The 16594-nt window shown below is 46.2% G+C and overlaps 1 protein-coding gene across 3 annotated transcripts in view; it reads right to left on the bottom strand.

Annotated features, from left to right (window-relative positions):
* Positions 1 to 7970: 7970 nt before the first annotated feature.
* Positions 7971 to 16594, bottom strand: part of LOC135378329 (AP-1 complex subunit gamma-1-like) — a 77344-nt gene continuing 68720 nt past the window's right edge. For all 3 annotated transcript variants that reach the window (XM_064611338.1, XM_064611339.1, XM_064611337.1), the window contains exons 16-21: positions 14678 to 14882; positions 14143 to 14280; positions 11922 to 12082; positions 11724 to 11822; positions 9568 to 9677; positions 7971 to 9457 (exon numbers count right to left, since the gene is read on the bottom strand). In XM_064611338.1, the coding sequence (XP_064467408.1) occupies positions 9576 to 9677; positions 11724 to 11822; positions 11922 to 12082; positions 14143 to 14280; positions 14678 to 14882 (705 nt within the window). In that variant the 3' untranslated portion in view covers positions 7971 to 9457; positions 9568 to 9575. The remainder of the gene's footprint in view (positions 9458 to 9567; positions 9678 to 11723; positions 11823 to 11921; positions 12083 to 14142; positions 14281 to 14677; positions 14883 to 16594) is intronic.

Below are 16594 nucleotides of genomic sequence, written 5' to 3'. Positions count from 1 at the left end.
ACAGCAGAACCAATTTAAGGGTTAGGTTAGTACCCCATGCGACCGACAGAGGCAGATACGTGGAAGCGGTCTGCCCTAGATCAGAGGTTAGTTTAGTGCTGCATGTGGCCAATTCAAGCAGGTGAGTGGAAATAACCCACAGCAGAACCAATTTAAGGGTTAGGTTAGTACCCCATGCGACCGACAGGGGCAGATACCTGGAAGCGGTCTGCCCTAGATCAGAGGTTAGTTTAGTGCTGCATGCGGCCAACTCAAGCAGATGAGCGGAAATAACCCACAGCAGAACCAATTTAAGGGTTAAGTTAGTACCCCATGCGACCGACAGAGGCAGATACGTGGAAGCGGTCTGCCCTAGATCAGAGGTTAGTTTAGTGCTGCATGCGGCCAACTCAAGCAGATTAGCGGAAATAACCCACAGCAGAACCAATTTAAGGGTTAGGTTAGTACCCCATGCGCCCGACAGAGGCAGATACGTGGAAGCGGTCTGCCCTAGATCAGAGGTTAGTTTAGTGCTGCATGCGGCCAACTCAAGCAGATGAGCGGAAATAACCCACAGCAGAAGCAATTTAAGGGTTAGGTTAGTACCCCATGCGCCCGACAGAGGCAGATACGTGGAAGCGGTCTGCCCTAGATCAGAGGTTAGTTTAGTGCTGCATGCGGCCAACTCAAGCAGATGAGCGGAAATAACCCACAGCAGAAGCAATTTAAGGGTTAGGTTAGTACTCCATGCGACCGACAGGGGCAGATAGGTGGAAGCGGTCTGCCCTAAGGATAGATCAGAGGTTAGTATAGTGCTGCATGCGGCCAACTCAAGCAGATGGGTGGAAATGACCCACAGCACAACCAATTTAAGGGCTAGTTTAGTACTCAATGCGAGCGGCAGTGGCAGATACGTGGAAGCGGTCTGACCTAAGGCTAGATCAGAGGTTACTTTAGTGCTGCATGCGCCCAACTCAAGCAGGTGAGTGGAAATAACCCACACCAGAACCAATTTAAGGGTTAGGTTAGTACCCCATGCGACCGACAGGGGCAGATACGTGGAAACGGTCTGCCCTAGATCAGAGGTTAGTTTAGTGATGCATGCGGCCAACTCAAGCAGATGAACGGAAATAACCCACAGCAGAACCAATTTAAGGGTTAGGTTAGTACCCCATGCGACCGACAGAGGCAGATACGTGGAAGCGGTCTGCCCTAGATCAGAGGTTAGTTTAGTGCTGCATGCGGCCAACTCAAGCAGATGAGCGGAAATAACCCACAGCAGAACCAATTTAAGGGTTAGGTTAGTACTCCATGCGACCGACAGGGGCAGATACGTGGAAGCGGTCTGCCCTGAGGATAGATCAGAGGTTACTTTAGTGCTGCATGCGGCCAACTCAAGCAGATGAGCGGAAATAACCCACAGCACAACCAATTTAAGGGCTAGGTTAGTACTCCATGCGACCGGCAGAGGCAGATACGTGGAAGCGGTCTGCCCTGAAGATAGATCAGAGGTTAGTGTAGTGCTGCATGCGGCCAACTAAAGCATATAAGTGGAAATAACTCACAGCAGAAGCAATTTAAGGGTTAGGTTACTACTTCATGCGACCGACAGGGGCAGATACGTGGAAGCGGTGTGCCCTAGATCAGAGGTTAGTTTAGTTCTGCATGCGGCCAACTCAAGCAGATGAGCGGAAATAACCCACAGCAGAAGCAATTTAAGGGTTAGGTTAGTACTCCATGCGACCGACAGGGGCAGATACGTGGAAGCGGTCTGCCCTAAGGATAGATCAGGGGTTAGTATAGTGCTGCATGCGGCCAACTCAAGCAGATGGGTGGAAATGACCCACAGCACAACCAGTTTAAGGGCTAGTTTAGTACTCCATGCGACCGGCAGTGGCAGATACGTGGAAGCGGTCTGACCTAAGGCTAGATCAGAGGTTACTTTAGTGCTGCATGCGCCCAACTCAAGCAGGTGAGTGGAAATGACCCACAGCAGAACCAATTTAAGGGTTAGGTTAGTACCCCATGCGACCGACAGAGGCAGATACGTGGAAGCGGTCTGCCCTAGATCAGAGGTTAGTTTAGTGCTGCATGCGGCCAACTCAAGCAGATGAGCGGAAATAACCCACAGCAGAAGCAATTTAAGGGTTAGGTTAGTACTCCATGCGACCGATAGGGGCAGATACGTGGAAGCGGTCTACCCTAAGGATAGACCAGAGGTTACTTTAGTGCTGCTTGCGCCCAACTCAAGCAGATGAGCGGAAATAACCCACAGCAGAAGCAATTTAAGGGTTAGGTTAGTACTCCATGCGATCGACAGGGGCAGATACGTGGAAGCGGTCTGCCCTGAAGATAGATCAGAGGTTAGTGTAGTGCTGCATGCGGCCAACTAAAGCATATAAGTGGAAATAACTCACAGCAGAAGCAATTTAAGGGTTAGGTTACTACTTCATGCGACCGACAGGGGCAGATACGTGGAAGCGGTCTGCCCTAAGGATAGATCAGAGGTTACTTTAGTGCTGCATGCGCCCAACTCAAGCAGATGAGTGGAAATAACCCACAGCAGAAGCAATTTAAGGGTTAGGTTAGTACTCCATGCGACCGACAGGGGCATATACGTGGAAGCGGTCTGCCCTAGATCAGAGGTTAGTTTAGTGCTGCATGCGGCCAACTCAAGCAGATGAGCGGAAATAACCCACAGCAGAAGCAATTTAAGGGTTAGGTTAGTACTCCATGCGACCGACAGGGGCAGATACGTGGAAGCGGTCTGACCTAAGGCTAGATCAGAGGTTACTTTAGTGCTGCATGCGCCCAACTCAAGCAGGTGAGTGGAAATGACCCACAGCAGAACCAATTTAAGGGTTAGGTTAGTACCCCGTGCGACCGACAGAGGCAGATACGTGGAAGCGGTCTGCCCTAGATCAGAGGTTAGTTTAGTGCTGCATGCGGCCAACTCAAGCAGATGAGCGGAAATAACCCACAGCAGAAGCAATTTAAGGGTTAGGTTAGTACTCCATGCGACCGATAGGGGCAGATACGTGGAAGCGGTCTGCCCTAAGGATAGATCAGAGGTTACTTTAGTGCTGCATGCGCCCAACTCAAGCAGATGAGTGGAAATAACCCACAGCAGAAGCAATTTAAGGGTTAGGTTAGTACTCCATGCGACCGACAGGGGCATATACGTGGAAGCGGTCTGCCCTAGATCAGAGGTTAGTTTAGTGCTGCATGCGGCCAACTCAAGCAGATGAGCGGAAATAACCCACAGCAGAAGCAATTTAAGGGTTAGGTTAGTACTCCATGCGACCGACAGGGGCAGATACGTGGAAGCGGTCTGACCTAAGGCTAGATCAGAGGTTACTTTAGTGCTGCATGCGCCCAACTCAAGCAGGTGAGTGGAAATGACCCACAGCAGAACCAATTTAAGGGTTAGGTTAGTACCCCATGCGACCGACAGAGGCAGATACGTGGAAGCGGTCTGCCCTAGATCAGAGGTTAGTTTAGTGCTGCATGCGGCCAACTCAAGCAGATGAGCGGAAATAACCCACAGCAGAAGCAATTTAAGGGTTAGGTTAGTACTCCATGCGACCGATAGGGGCAGATACGTGGAAGCGGTCTACCCTAAGGATAGACCAGAGGTTACTTTAGTGCTGCTTGCGCCCAACTCAAGCAGATGACCGGAAATAACCCACAGCAGAAGCAATTTAAGGGTTAGGTTTGTACTCCATGCGATCGACAGGGGCAGATACGTGGAAGCGGTCTGCCCTGAAGATAGATCAGAGGTTAGTGTAGTGCTGCATGCGGCCAACTAAAGCATATAAGTGGAAATAACTCACAGCAGAAGCAATTTAAGGGTTAGGTTACTACTTCATGCGACCGACAGGGGCAGATACGTGGAAGCGGTCTGCCCTAAGGATAGATCAGAGGTTACTTTAGTGCTGCATGCGCCCAACTCAAGCAGATGAGTGGAAATAACCCACAGCAGAAGCAATTTAAGGGTTAGGTTAGTACTCCATGCGACCGACAGGGGCATATACGTGGAAGCGGTCTGCCCTAGATTAGAGGTTAGTTTAGTGCTGCATGCGGCCAACTCAAGCAGATGAGCGGAAATAACCCACAGCAGAAGCAATTTAAGGGTTAGGTTAGTACTCCATGCGACCGACAGGGGCAGATACGTGGAAGCGGTCTGACCTAAGGCTAGATCAGAGGTTACTTTAGTGCTGCATGCGCCCAACTCAAGCAGGTGAGTGGAAATGACCCACAGCAGAACCAATTTAAGGGTTAGGTTAGTACCCCATGCGACCGACAGAGGCAGATACGTGGAAGCGGTCTGCCCTAGATCAGAGGTTAGTTTAGTGCTGCATGCGGCCAACTCAAGCAGATGAGCGGAAATAACCCACAGCAGAAGCAATTTAAGGGTTAGGTTAGTACTCCATGCGACCGATAGGGGCAGATACGTGGAAGCGGTCTACCCTAAGGATAGACCAGAGGTTACTTTAGTGCTGCTTGCGCCCAACTCAAGCAGATGAGCGGAAATAACCCACAGCAGAAGCAATTTAAGGGTTAGGTTAGTACTCCATGCGATCGACAGGGGCAGATACGTGGAAGCGGTCTGCCCTAAGGATAGATCAGAGGTTAGTATAGTGCTGCATGCGGTCAACTAAAGCAGATGGGTGGAAATGACCCACAGCACAACCAATTTAAGGGCTAGGTTAGTACTCCATGCGACCGGCAGAGGCAGATACGTGGAAGCGGTCTGCCCTGAGGATAGATCAGAGGTTACTTTAGTGCTGCATGCGGCCAACTAAAGCAGATGGGTGGAAATGACCCACAGCAGAAGCAATTTAAGGGTTAGGTTAGTACTCCATGCGACCGGCAGAGGCAGATATGTGGAAGCGGTCTGCCCTAAGGATAGATCAGAGGTTAGTGTAGTGCTGCATGCGGCCAACTAAAGCAGATGGGTGGAAAAACCCACAGCAGGAGCAATTTAAAGGTTAGGTTAGTACTCCATGCGACCGACAGAGGCAGATACGTGGAAGCGGTCTGCCCTAAGGATAGATCAGAGGTTAGTACAGTGCTGCATGCAGCCAACTCAAGCATATAAGTGGAAATAACTCACAGCAGAAGCAATTTAAGGGTTAGGTTAGTACTCCATGCGACCGACAGGGGCAGATACGTGGAAGCGGTCTGCCCTAAGGATAGATCAGATGTTTGTCTAGTGCTGCATGCGGCCAACTCAAGCAGGTGAGTGGAAATAACCCACAGCACAACCAATTTAAGGGCTAGGTTAGTACTCCATCCGACCGACAGGGGCAGATACGTGGAAGCGATCTGCCCTAGATCAGAGGTTAGTATAGTGCTGCATGCGGCCAACTCAAGCAGGTGAGTGGAAATAACCCACAGCAGAACCAATTTAAGGGCTAGGTTAGTACTCCATGCGACCGACAGAGGCAGATACGTGGAAGCGGTCTGCCCTAATGATAAATCAGAGGTTAGTCTGGTGCTGCATGCGGCCAACTCAAGCAGGTGAGTGGAAATAACCCACAGCAGAACCAGTTTAAGGGCTAGGTTAGTACTCCATCCTACCGACAGGGGCAGATACGTGGAAGCGTTCTGCCCTAAGGATAGATCAGAGGTTAGAGTAGTGCTGCATGCGGCCAACTCAAGCAGGTGAGTGGAAATTACCCACAGCAGAACCAATTTAAGGGCTAGGTTAGTACTCCATGCGACCGACAGAGGCAGATACGTGGAAGCGGTCTGCCCTAAGGATAAGTCAGAGGTTAGTCTGGTACTGCATGCGGCCAACTCAAGCAGGTGAGTGGAAATGACCCACAGCAGAACCAATTGAAGGGTTAGGTTAGTACTCCATTCGACCGACAGAGGCAGATACGTGGAAGCGGTCTGGCATAAGGATAGATCGGAGGTTAGCTTATAACTGCATGCAGCCAACCGAAACAGGTGGGTGTAAATAACCCATTGCATAAGTAGATTAATGGTTAGGTTAGTACTGTGCTAGCGACTGACTGAGGCAAATTGCGTGAGTGGTCTACCCTAATCATAGATTAGAGTTTAGTTCGCTACTGCATGCAGCCAACTGCAGCAGGTGAGTGATAATAAGCCACGGCAGATGTCCAGGGTTGGCTTAGTACTCCGTGCGACCGACTGAGGCGCATGCGCGGAAGCAGCCCGCCCTAAGGATAGATCACAGGTTCGTTTAGAACGGCATTCGGCAGACTGAAGCAGATATACGCAAGTGGCTTACACTACGGATAGATGAGGTTATAGCTGCATGCGGCCAACTGAAACAGATGAGTGCAAATAACCAATGGCAAAAGTAAGCCAAGTGTTGGTACTGCATGCGACTGACTGAAGCAAATACGCCTAAGATGTCTACACTAAGGATAGATCAGGTTACTTTAGGAGAAGGTGGGGCAAAGCGGTTATCCTAAGGTTCAAGAATTTTTTTGAGTATGTGAGTGCGCATGGGCATGCAAAGTTCTACACTTAAGAGACTTTTATCTTTTGCCAGAACACCATTAGTGTGCCATTGTGCAGGTCATTACGGATTTTGTTTAAAAATATGTTGCAAAGTAACCAAAATTTCTCACTTTGCCCCATGCGGAGGGCAAAGTGGAAAACATTAAGAGGCAAAGTGAAAAGTGTGTACACTCTCTTACAGTGAATAATTTTATAATAACTTTAGCGCCGCGAAGCAACTGTGGCTATGAGCGGCGTTACTGACGTGCACAGATGGAGAGAGGACAGCAGAATCTGTGGGGAACAGGTGGGTTAGTATGCGTCCTGCACCGACTTCAGGGGAAACCGCGCCGACGTTAGTCTTCAAAGTCTGCCGGAAAACCCCAGACAGCAGTCGGTGCGAGAATTCGAACCCGCGTCACCTCGTAGACCCGGCGTGGAAAGCGTTCACCCAAACCACTGTGCCACAGAAGCTGGTAGAGAGAATAAGAACTTTATTTGAAAAGTACATAAGAGTAGCCGTAAAATGTTGTGGTCTTGCGGGCCACAGTCCATGCAAGTTCGAAGCCATTGGTCCATCGTTGTCCTTGTAAGCCAAGTCACGAATAAATATCCATTTTTGTTAAGATATCTATAGAGTTCTAGTCAGAGGAAATGCGAACAAAGACTGTGACGATTTTCCACTTTGCACCTCACAGGTTGCCTATCAATCAAAAGTACCACGTTTGATATTACTGCAAAAGCAGGAATTCCCGCCATTAGGTCTTTACAGCACTGCTGTTACCAGTCACAATGATGCCACCAACAAACCAAAAAAAGAATTTTTCCGCATTGACCCTGCTGCATGCGACCAACTGACGCAGGTGAGTGGAAGTGTCAAAAACAGGGTACTTGATGCCCCAATCTCACGTTTCAGAACCATGTGGTGATGGTGACAGAATGATTGAAGTGTGCCGAGCTTCTGCTTACAGCAAATGTGTCCAAATGGACGCTGTGAAGACTTTGCCGCAAGTTCATAACTACAAAGAGGGCATTTGTGATGTTGTTGCATTGCCAACCCTGTAGAATGTAACTATGACCCCTAATGTATTGTTCCATACAGTAGAGGTCTCCAATTCAGGAGGATTTGAAGCAGTTTTCAAGGAACGTGGAAAATTCCAGGGCTTTTTAGACCTTGAAAACAGAATTTTTGAATTCTAGAGTGTTCAAGGGTTTCAACGACCAGTGGGAACCATGCATTTCGCGTTGCAGCTACTCCCCTGTACAACTACAGTCCAACCTTGATATAACGAAACACACGGGAACACTATTTCTTTCGTTGTACCGAATATTTCGTTTTATCGAGTCTGATGAAATATGGCAGCCAGTTGCGGCAGGGAATACAAATTATTTAGTTGTACGTATAACGTTTTGTTATAGCGAGGTTTGACTGTACATTTCTTCTGGATTCTGGATGTACAATTTACTGGATATGTGAAAAAGAGCTGGATATGATTGAAATTTAACAGGAAAACAAATACAAAATCATCAATATCTTTATTAACTTCTCAAACGTTCATGAGCAACACTCACTAGGAGCCTGCAGGTCAGGCATAAAATAGCTAGTCTTACTTACAACTTCTGCTCGATCACAAAAAAGGGAAGAGAAGCGTGTAGGTACTGTTTTTGATATTCTCGAAAAATGCTGCACTAAAATAGAAACAAATTTTACAGGATTACACACAGGAGCAAACCTCACCCGATCAATGCTGACTTATTGTTGTGTACAGAAAATAAATGCTAGTATACTTCTTTAAAAAAAAACTAGGAAATCGATTATCACAAGCAAATCTTGCAACTGTTTGTGTACTATGATACAACCTGCACAAAGACATTTTCTCTATTTACAAGTTGACAACAACAAATGAAACCTTGTTCCTATATTTTCCTGTCAATACTGCACACATACACATGCACACAAATCATATAATGCTGAACATCAATTACCTCTCTGCCCCCTCACTTTCTCTCTGCAAATGTACAAAGCATGCCAGTTCATCTTATGTGATCAACATGCACACAACAAAGGAGAAAGTGCACTTTTTGTAAAACTTTTAAGAAACTCAGTTGCACTCTAAGTACTCACAAACTTAAATTATGTAATACAAAAGTCTAAAGGCTCGGCCCGCACTTATTTTACACAACACAACAGCTGGTCATTGTGACTCGAACCTACTCTTGAAGATATAATGCAAGACCTGATTCTCCGCAAATGTGCCAAATATATATTTTTTACAGTATAAAAGCTAAAGTTAAATCCAGCATTACAACAAAGCCCAGCTGAGATCAGGCCCATCATTGTGTCTAGTGCTAGCGCCATTCTTAGCAAACCAGCTGGCATAGACGCAAATGAAGGTGACACGCAGCCCAGGAGGACTGGAACACCTCTGCACGATTCCCTTTCCCTTCTTTTCTTTTTAACTGCTCAACAGCACCCGGCACATGTTTGAGCTTCTTGGAGATCAGGCCCACCGTCTCTATGCAATCAAAACATGCTATGGATGGAATGATCAAATAATTCCATTTGTAAAGTCACGACAGATCAAGGCCCTTGTCATTTGCTTTTGCTTTATGTGACTGTGTTTGCACATGAAGTTATATATTAGTATATGTGTGCAAGAAAAATAAAAAGACAGCGAAGCACAGTTCATTTCCAGTACACTCCCCATCAACAGCAGGGGGGAGAAAGAGAGGCAAATGTGAAGCAGAGGGAGTGGAGGAAGAAAAGCAGCTGATACTTAGGGAGTGTACGAAGGAGGAGAGTCATGGCACTTGCATTCTCTGCAATCTCACGTGCCCCTGCTTGAGTCCGTCAGGAGACACACACACACAGTGCAGTCTACAAACATACACATGGCTTTTTCCATAAGTTCGTCTCCTGTTGCAACTCCAGCTTGCATCTCTTTCCAGTTCCAGAGGAAGCAGCACATGGACCACTTTGCAGCAATCGCTACGAGGATGATGCCTATGGTAAAAGAGGGTTAAAAATGGTACCAGAGCTTACATGGTACCTATCGTATTCAGAGTTCATAAAACATTCACCACACGCAAGCGTACATATTAAACAGTGCATACCATAACTCTCACTGCCATACTGAGGGTGGAAAGTTGTTGACTTCGGCCTGCTCTTGAACAGTACTGCCGTTAATGTTATACGATATCCTTATCCTCATCCGCAAAGGTCCCTGCATGGAAGAAGCAAACTTTTTAGAAGTGCTAATTAAACCATCACACTTCCCCATGCCACGCTTTGATCCTGCGAACAATCCCCGTAGGGCAGCCCTGCGCCAACATGTGTTAGAGTGCTCCCAGGACTGAAGCTGGGAAAGTCGTGCAGTTCTACCAGTTCTAAAGCGGGGCGGAGTTGTTCCACCTTCGCATGAGGTGAGAGGGATGGCCAGTTCTTGTGCGTGTCTCATGAGTGTCACATGTTCGTCATCTCATTCGGTTACTTTCGTTTCCCTTACAATGCCATGTGAATGGGTGTCACGTGCTGTTAAGTCTCATTTTCGGTTCTGGAAAGCACTCTGATAGTTTGAGTGTCTGAATCAGTGCGAAGATGGCACAACCCAAGCAGTGCAAAGCGTTTACGCTGGAACGGAAGTGAACGCCAAGCATGCATTCATCACAACGTTTTTCGACACAACTGATTACGCTTCTTCATTTTTTTAAGTGCTCATTTTATGCGCTTCTGTTTGTTCAGTAAGTTTGCTGAAATGTATAAACTTTTACAACGTACAACAGCTACACTGAAAACTTCGTGATTTCCCTTATCTCAAACTCTGCTGATCACAAATTTTTTCCTTATCGTTATGACCAAGTAAGGGGGGCTTACTATACCGTAAAATCTCGTTAGTTCGGCCCCCATTAATTCGGAATTTCAGATAATTCGGCTCCTCCAGTTGGCCCCGTCAAAACTACCATGTATTTCTATGGCAGGAGACTCTCATTAATTCATCGAAAAATTTAGCGGGCTCCACATAATGAAGCCGGACAATCGGCTGTCACCAACGCGAAAAAGAGCGGCGCATTAAACTCCCATTGAGATCCCAGCCGGAAAATAGGCTGTCGCAAACGCAAAAATGAGCGGCGCAAGCTCCCATCGACAGCGGTCATCACCCAATCTCCTCCTCTCTCCTCTTATTGCACGCACGCTGCGTGCTGCCCTTTCTCGCTGCTCCTCGTGGCGTTCGTACCTCAACATGGGAGCGTTCGGACCGCACATGGCCATGCTTGCTCACGCAAAAACAGGAAAATACGAGGCGAAAGACCTTGCGACGAAAGTGGAAATCCTCGGATCCCTGAAGAGCAGGCTCTCTCGGCAAGAAGTAATGCGGAAGTTCGGAATTACGCGGAGTATACTGGGGACTTACGTCAAAAACGAAGAGCAGATCCTTCAAGCTTATGAAACTGAAAAGTTTCAAGGAAAGAGAACCAACGCTCGTGATGCAAAACTACCGCTCAGTGGACCTCTGATATGTGCCCAAGCCGAAAAAGCCGTGAAGGACGCCGCTTGGACCCTAGCCGCCCTCGAGGACTTCTACGGCGGCCCCGATGGCGCCTGTGCTGAGGAACTGCTTGCGGGCGTCCCGAAACGCGTTATTCGCGTGCAAGCATCTGGGAAGCTGGCAACTATTGACCAGTTTTTTTTTTTTTTTTCAGAAATAAACCTGTGTGAATGCAGCGCATGTAAAAAAAATAAAGGTAAGCGTTTTTTCGCGTAAATTCGTTATTTCGGAAACCCTGATAATTCGAATTTTTTTGGCGGTCCCTTGAAATCCGAATTAACGAGATTTTACTGTACTACTTTGATGACATTCCAAATTGTTTACACTGCTTGTTCCACTTATAAGTGTCACGTTGACACAATGAAACGCAGCAAGCGAGCAAGTGCAGTAGGAGCGCAACCGGGCAGCACTTGAAGGTCAGGCGGCCTCACTTGGACGGCGCCATGTACGCTGAATATTTTTCAGATTACTACGAAGAGCCAGCTCCAGATTCCTTTTTTTTAACACAATGGTCTGATCGAATAACACGCTCGCACAGCTTTTATTTTAGTCTCATTACGCTATACAGCAGGGCCAGCATCTACTTTTCACCTCCGGGGCGACACGTGGGGAAATTTGTACACAGCCCTAACGTTTTGTGTGTACAGATCACCCAGAAATACGGTGCCACCAGTGGCATGTTGATGCACAGTCGTGGGGAATAGAAAAGCTGGCTTTGCTCACCTTGTTGGGATTTACTACTCTGATAGTCTGTTTTACACTGCCAGAGTTGTTTGGTTGAATAACAGTCCCATTGGGAGGTAACATCTGCAGTTGAAAAGTCTGTAAAGCAAAAGTACCGTTTGCAGCGTACATTTACAAATAATTAGTAATAATTACTAACACATTAAAAAGATATTGGTATAGAACAATATGTCTGACCTTTGGTACAGCGGCCTGGAAAAGGAAGTTGGTCATTGTATTGCTTGAGGAGTTCAATGCCGTTACATGGATCACTGTAGCCAATGGATTGTCTTGGGGTTTCTCAAAGGCAAAGTCTAATCGGAGGCCATCTTTTTCAAACGCTGTCATTGGGGGAATGCCTGCAATATTGGTAACAAGTGACACGCTGCAATAACATATCACTGATACAGACAAACTCCTTTAGAACAAACGCCTTTTTAATGAACAAAAAGCGCTACAATAACAAATTTTTGCGGTCTTGTCAAACACCCCTAAGACCAATGTAATTTTCTGACATTGACGACAAATTTCTTTACAATGAACGTACCGGAATAACGAAGTGATTTTCCGGTCGTTTCCACGTGTTGGAACTAAAACGTGAGGCCGAACAACGAACGACGCAGCAGAATGACGAACGACGTTCTGCTGCGCCATACGACACACCCAACACCGCGCCTCATCCGTCTAAGAGATTTAATTTCTAGTCTTTGTCGAGGTTAACGCAAGTGGGATAACGCATCCAAAGTAGTGAATGTGGGTCGCCACTTTGTAGGGTGTACCGATCCCATCACAAAGAGCGACTGATAAAAACCCACTTGTGACCACTGTCTGATCCTCACGTGACATCATGTACGATACATACATAACGCGTGGAGCAACGTGCTTATGTAGCAGCAAGCAGTGAACCCGTGACTGTGAAGTGAAAGCAAGTTACCCTGGATAAGAAGATAGCAGTGCTGAGGGCTGTTGACTGCAGACACAAAAAGTGCGACGCTGCCGAAGACTTCGGCATTAATGCGTCAACGCTATCTACTTTTCTGAAGGACCGCGATCAACGACATCGACACTGCTACATAACTCAGATAGAAAGACCACCCGTCCCCTGGACGCCTTTTTACGTATCCCCTACGACACCGAAATATATTGAAATCAAAAATGCACAATGCGGTACTGGCGACACCACTCGCCGCGGACGCGAACCACAGTAGCAAATAAACCATTCTGGCAAAACGATGGGTGCATTCCTCCGCGCTGCTCGTGCGCTAACTTAGTTGTAAGAAGGTACCGAGAAAATATCCAAGAATTGTAAAGTGTATATGTTAATACATGAGCATCTATCTCATCTCAGTCTTGGTTTAACTGCCACACTGCAGATGTAGAATGTATACTCTTCAGTCACATTTTCACGTGTGACGCATTCCCTGCTTGAGAGACAGACTTCCTGTGCCACACAGCGAAGGATTTATGCCAGGGAAACCTACGAAAACAATTCTTCACTGTGTCGCAGCGAAAGTCTGTCCGTCGAGTGGGTATCGCGTCGCGCACGAAAATGGGAGTGACCTTTCAGAGCACATTATTTTTCTTACTCGAATGTGAACAAGAAGTTGCATGCTTCGAAATTTTTCGCTTCAAGTAGGAACCAAGCGATTTTTCAACAGTATACTGCTTTTACAGTACACTACTGCAGTACTACATAAAACTATGATTTTGTACTGTAGTGATATGATGCACATCCTCTTTAACAAATTTACCTTTAAAACAAATTTTTTTCGTAGTCTCTCGAGTTTCGTTATAAAGGCCATGCCCATCATCCCCACCACACAGGTTATCACTAGAGCCTGAAGTTTAAGGGTTTAACCCGATTCTCCCTCAAATTTGTACCTCGAATTGAAGGTTGCCTCTTTAGGGTGAAACCCGATTTTTACCCGCCCTGCCCTCGCCAAAATGCCCTCACTGAGACGTCTGTAGGAATGCACACTAACTTGTTTGGCAGCAAACGCAGTTACTTCACCATCTGTACCGAACCAGTTCAGGTAGTTTGAGTAACTGAGCCAGATTTCTGTCCGAATTTAGCATACTGGAAGTTTTTCCACCCGAATTTGCATAAATTTAGAGCACATGTTTACTTACATGTTTATTTTTACTCCCCGAATTTAGAAAAACATATTTCCCAAAAACTTTTAGTTCACACCAGACAGGGGTGTCACACCAATTACTACGCCAAATTAATACTATGCCAAATTAATACCACGCCACCTCTCCCTTCTTTTCAAGAACTCACCCCAAACATTTTGAATCCCGTGAATAGCAATAATGTATTATACAGGCCCGTCTACACGACCTGCATTTTAAATTTGAAATAGTCACATACTCCTGTAGTGTGTTGCCTCACACAGAGGATAAAACATTAGACATTTACCATTCGTACTAGGTGGAGGTCCATTGAGAAGGCCGTCCATAAAAGAGGAGGAGTCCACATTCGCTGGCACGCTTGGCATTGATGGCGGCACAGAAGCCGTACCAATGACCATACTAGGTAGCGTAGGCAACGACTGCGCTGTAGGGATGAAAGTAAGGATAAGTTGAGAGTGAGCATATGTGTGAGAACAGTGAATGTTAGTTAGAATAATTTTGAGCACTGTAACACTTTGAAACCTCACTAATTTGAACATGCTTAGTAATTTGAAATACTGGTTAATTCAATAGGTTGCTGTGGTCCTGCACTCATTCAAATAGACCAAATTCCAGCTGGTGTCTTTCCAGAAACATGCCTTCATTTTGGAATGGGCGACATACCGGCATCTTTCTGGATTAGACAGGGAAAATGTCTAGCTATATGTCCTCATACCATAGAGTGATACAACTGTCCGTGCAATGATGAAGAAAACGAAAGGAAGCTGCCCTTTTTGTTCTTGCCCATCAGCAGTCACATCTAGAAAGCAAGCTGGACTTACCAGGATGAGAGGAAGGAGCTGAAAGATCAAGCCCACCAAGTAGGTCTAGGAGGTCAGCACCACTGCCTTTTCCATCACTGGCTCCCACTCCACCCAAACTAGACTCCAGCATGTCAACTTCAGACTTTGTGCTGTTCAAGGCTGTCACAGAAGACTTGCCCAAATCCAGAGATGGAGCTCCTCCAAGGAGGTCCAGCAAAGCACTCTGCAATAATGGGAATGGTTCAGCTCCTTGTTACTGTGACTGCCAACTCGTTATTTTCTTTTAGAATAGTAGCGGCTAAATGCAAACCATAATTAGGGCTTCCAGTTTTTAGTACTTACCGAAAAACAGCAATAAACGTACGCTGGTTATTTTTTTACATGGTTGGTGAAAGTAATGACACACCAATAATCACCAGAATGAGCACTTCAAATATGTCCCTCGTATCAAAGTACCTACTGATGAATGCTCTCAGCTTGCTTGCATTAACCATATCAAGCACTACTAAATGTTGGTGCATAGAAAGAAGCGGTGTGCAATGTCGCCAAAATCCTTTACCACATGCCTGGCAATTTATTACAACAATGTCAGGTTTTAGCAGTTGGCAATGTAACAACAAAATATAAACAAAGCTTTGCATTCAATGTGTGCAGAGGAAACATTAGACCTGTTTCTCGCCTATTTCACCGAGTGCCTTCACTTTTAAGATATTATATCACAGAAAGCTGCTGATTCAGGGCGACCGGAACGACCACCAAGTTTTTCAGACGTCTCAAAAGTTAAACCAGAGACCCTAACTATGATTAGTTACCACAGAAACCTGTCAACACCATACATGTTCTTATGCTACCCATATGACAACTGTGTCATAGAATTTTCTGAGCATACAGCAATGATTATAAGTAGGGCCAGAAGTTTTCGGGTTTTACTCTTTTTCAGATTCGGGGAGTAAAAATCGGGGAAATACGTTTATACCCTAAATTCCTGCAAATATCGGGTGAAATTCTTTGCACTGTGCTAGTGCATTGTGGTGCAGGGAGAAATCGTGTCTCATATTAGGACGAAAAGGTTTTGGGAAATCCTTTTTTCTCAATTCGGGGTGTAAAAATCGGGTGCTATATATTGGATGGCCAAATTCATGCAAATTCAGGTGACTGACAGCAGGAGGCATTTTCCAGTCCAAAAGCTTTATTTTATATCGGTACAGTGACAGGATTCTTATACTATTAATATGTAGTGCGCAACCAGGAAAGGAATTCTTTCTTACATGCATCACTTCAATGCTTCTAATACAACAGCAAAACCTTACAACACAGCTATGACATGATAACACATGTACTCTCTCAAAATGTTTTAAAAATTCAAAGGAATGAAGGTACAATTGTTAATATGATGTCATCTGTAGTTACCATCCTGTGTTAACATACAGCATCATTGCCATCCTCAACGTCTCTGCACCCATTGACGAACGGTCGGGCCTCTGAACGTAACGCAGCTGGCTGAAGGTGCGCTCAACGTCACAACTCCCATTGGGGATACACAGTAAGCTCAGAGCTGCTGACCTCAGATTAGGGTACTTTGTGTTCTTCACCCAGCATTCCATGATGCCCAGGCCATCATTTGTTGGGATGTCTTCTTTTAAGTGCTGACAAAATTCTTCTTGCACAGATGCAGAGTCAGTTACAAGTGAAAAGAAGCTCTGGTATGATTCGAACTCTTGGCTAGCAGCATGCTTCTGATGAGGGTCGAGGATCAAGGATTGCTTCCATGTTTCGTTCTGCGTCACATGGCCCCTTTCAAGTTTTGTTAGGTTCCTCATGCATGTGGCATTCCATTTGTCAGTCAGAGCTCTGCAAAAGTCCGCTTTCAATTTACCATGCCGGGCCGACGCCACGTGCTCTCTGATGCGATCATAAGGCTTTTTTGCTGGATCT

Source organism: Ornithodoros turicata, chromosome 1 (assembly GCF_037126465.1).
Source record: "Ornithodoros turicata isolate Travis chromosome 1, ASM3712646v1, whole genome shotgun sequence".
Taxonomy (NCBI): Eukaryota; Metazoa; Arthropoda; class Arachnida; order Ixodida; family Argasidae; genus Ornithodoros; species Ornithodoros turicata.
The sequence above is the reverse complement of the archived record's forward strand: the minus strand, read 5'-3'. Positions and strand labels throughout refer to the sequence as shown.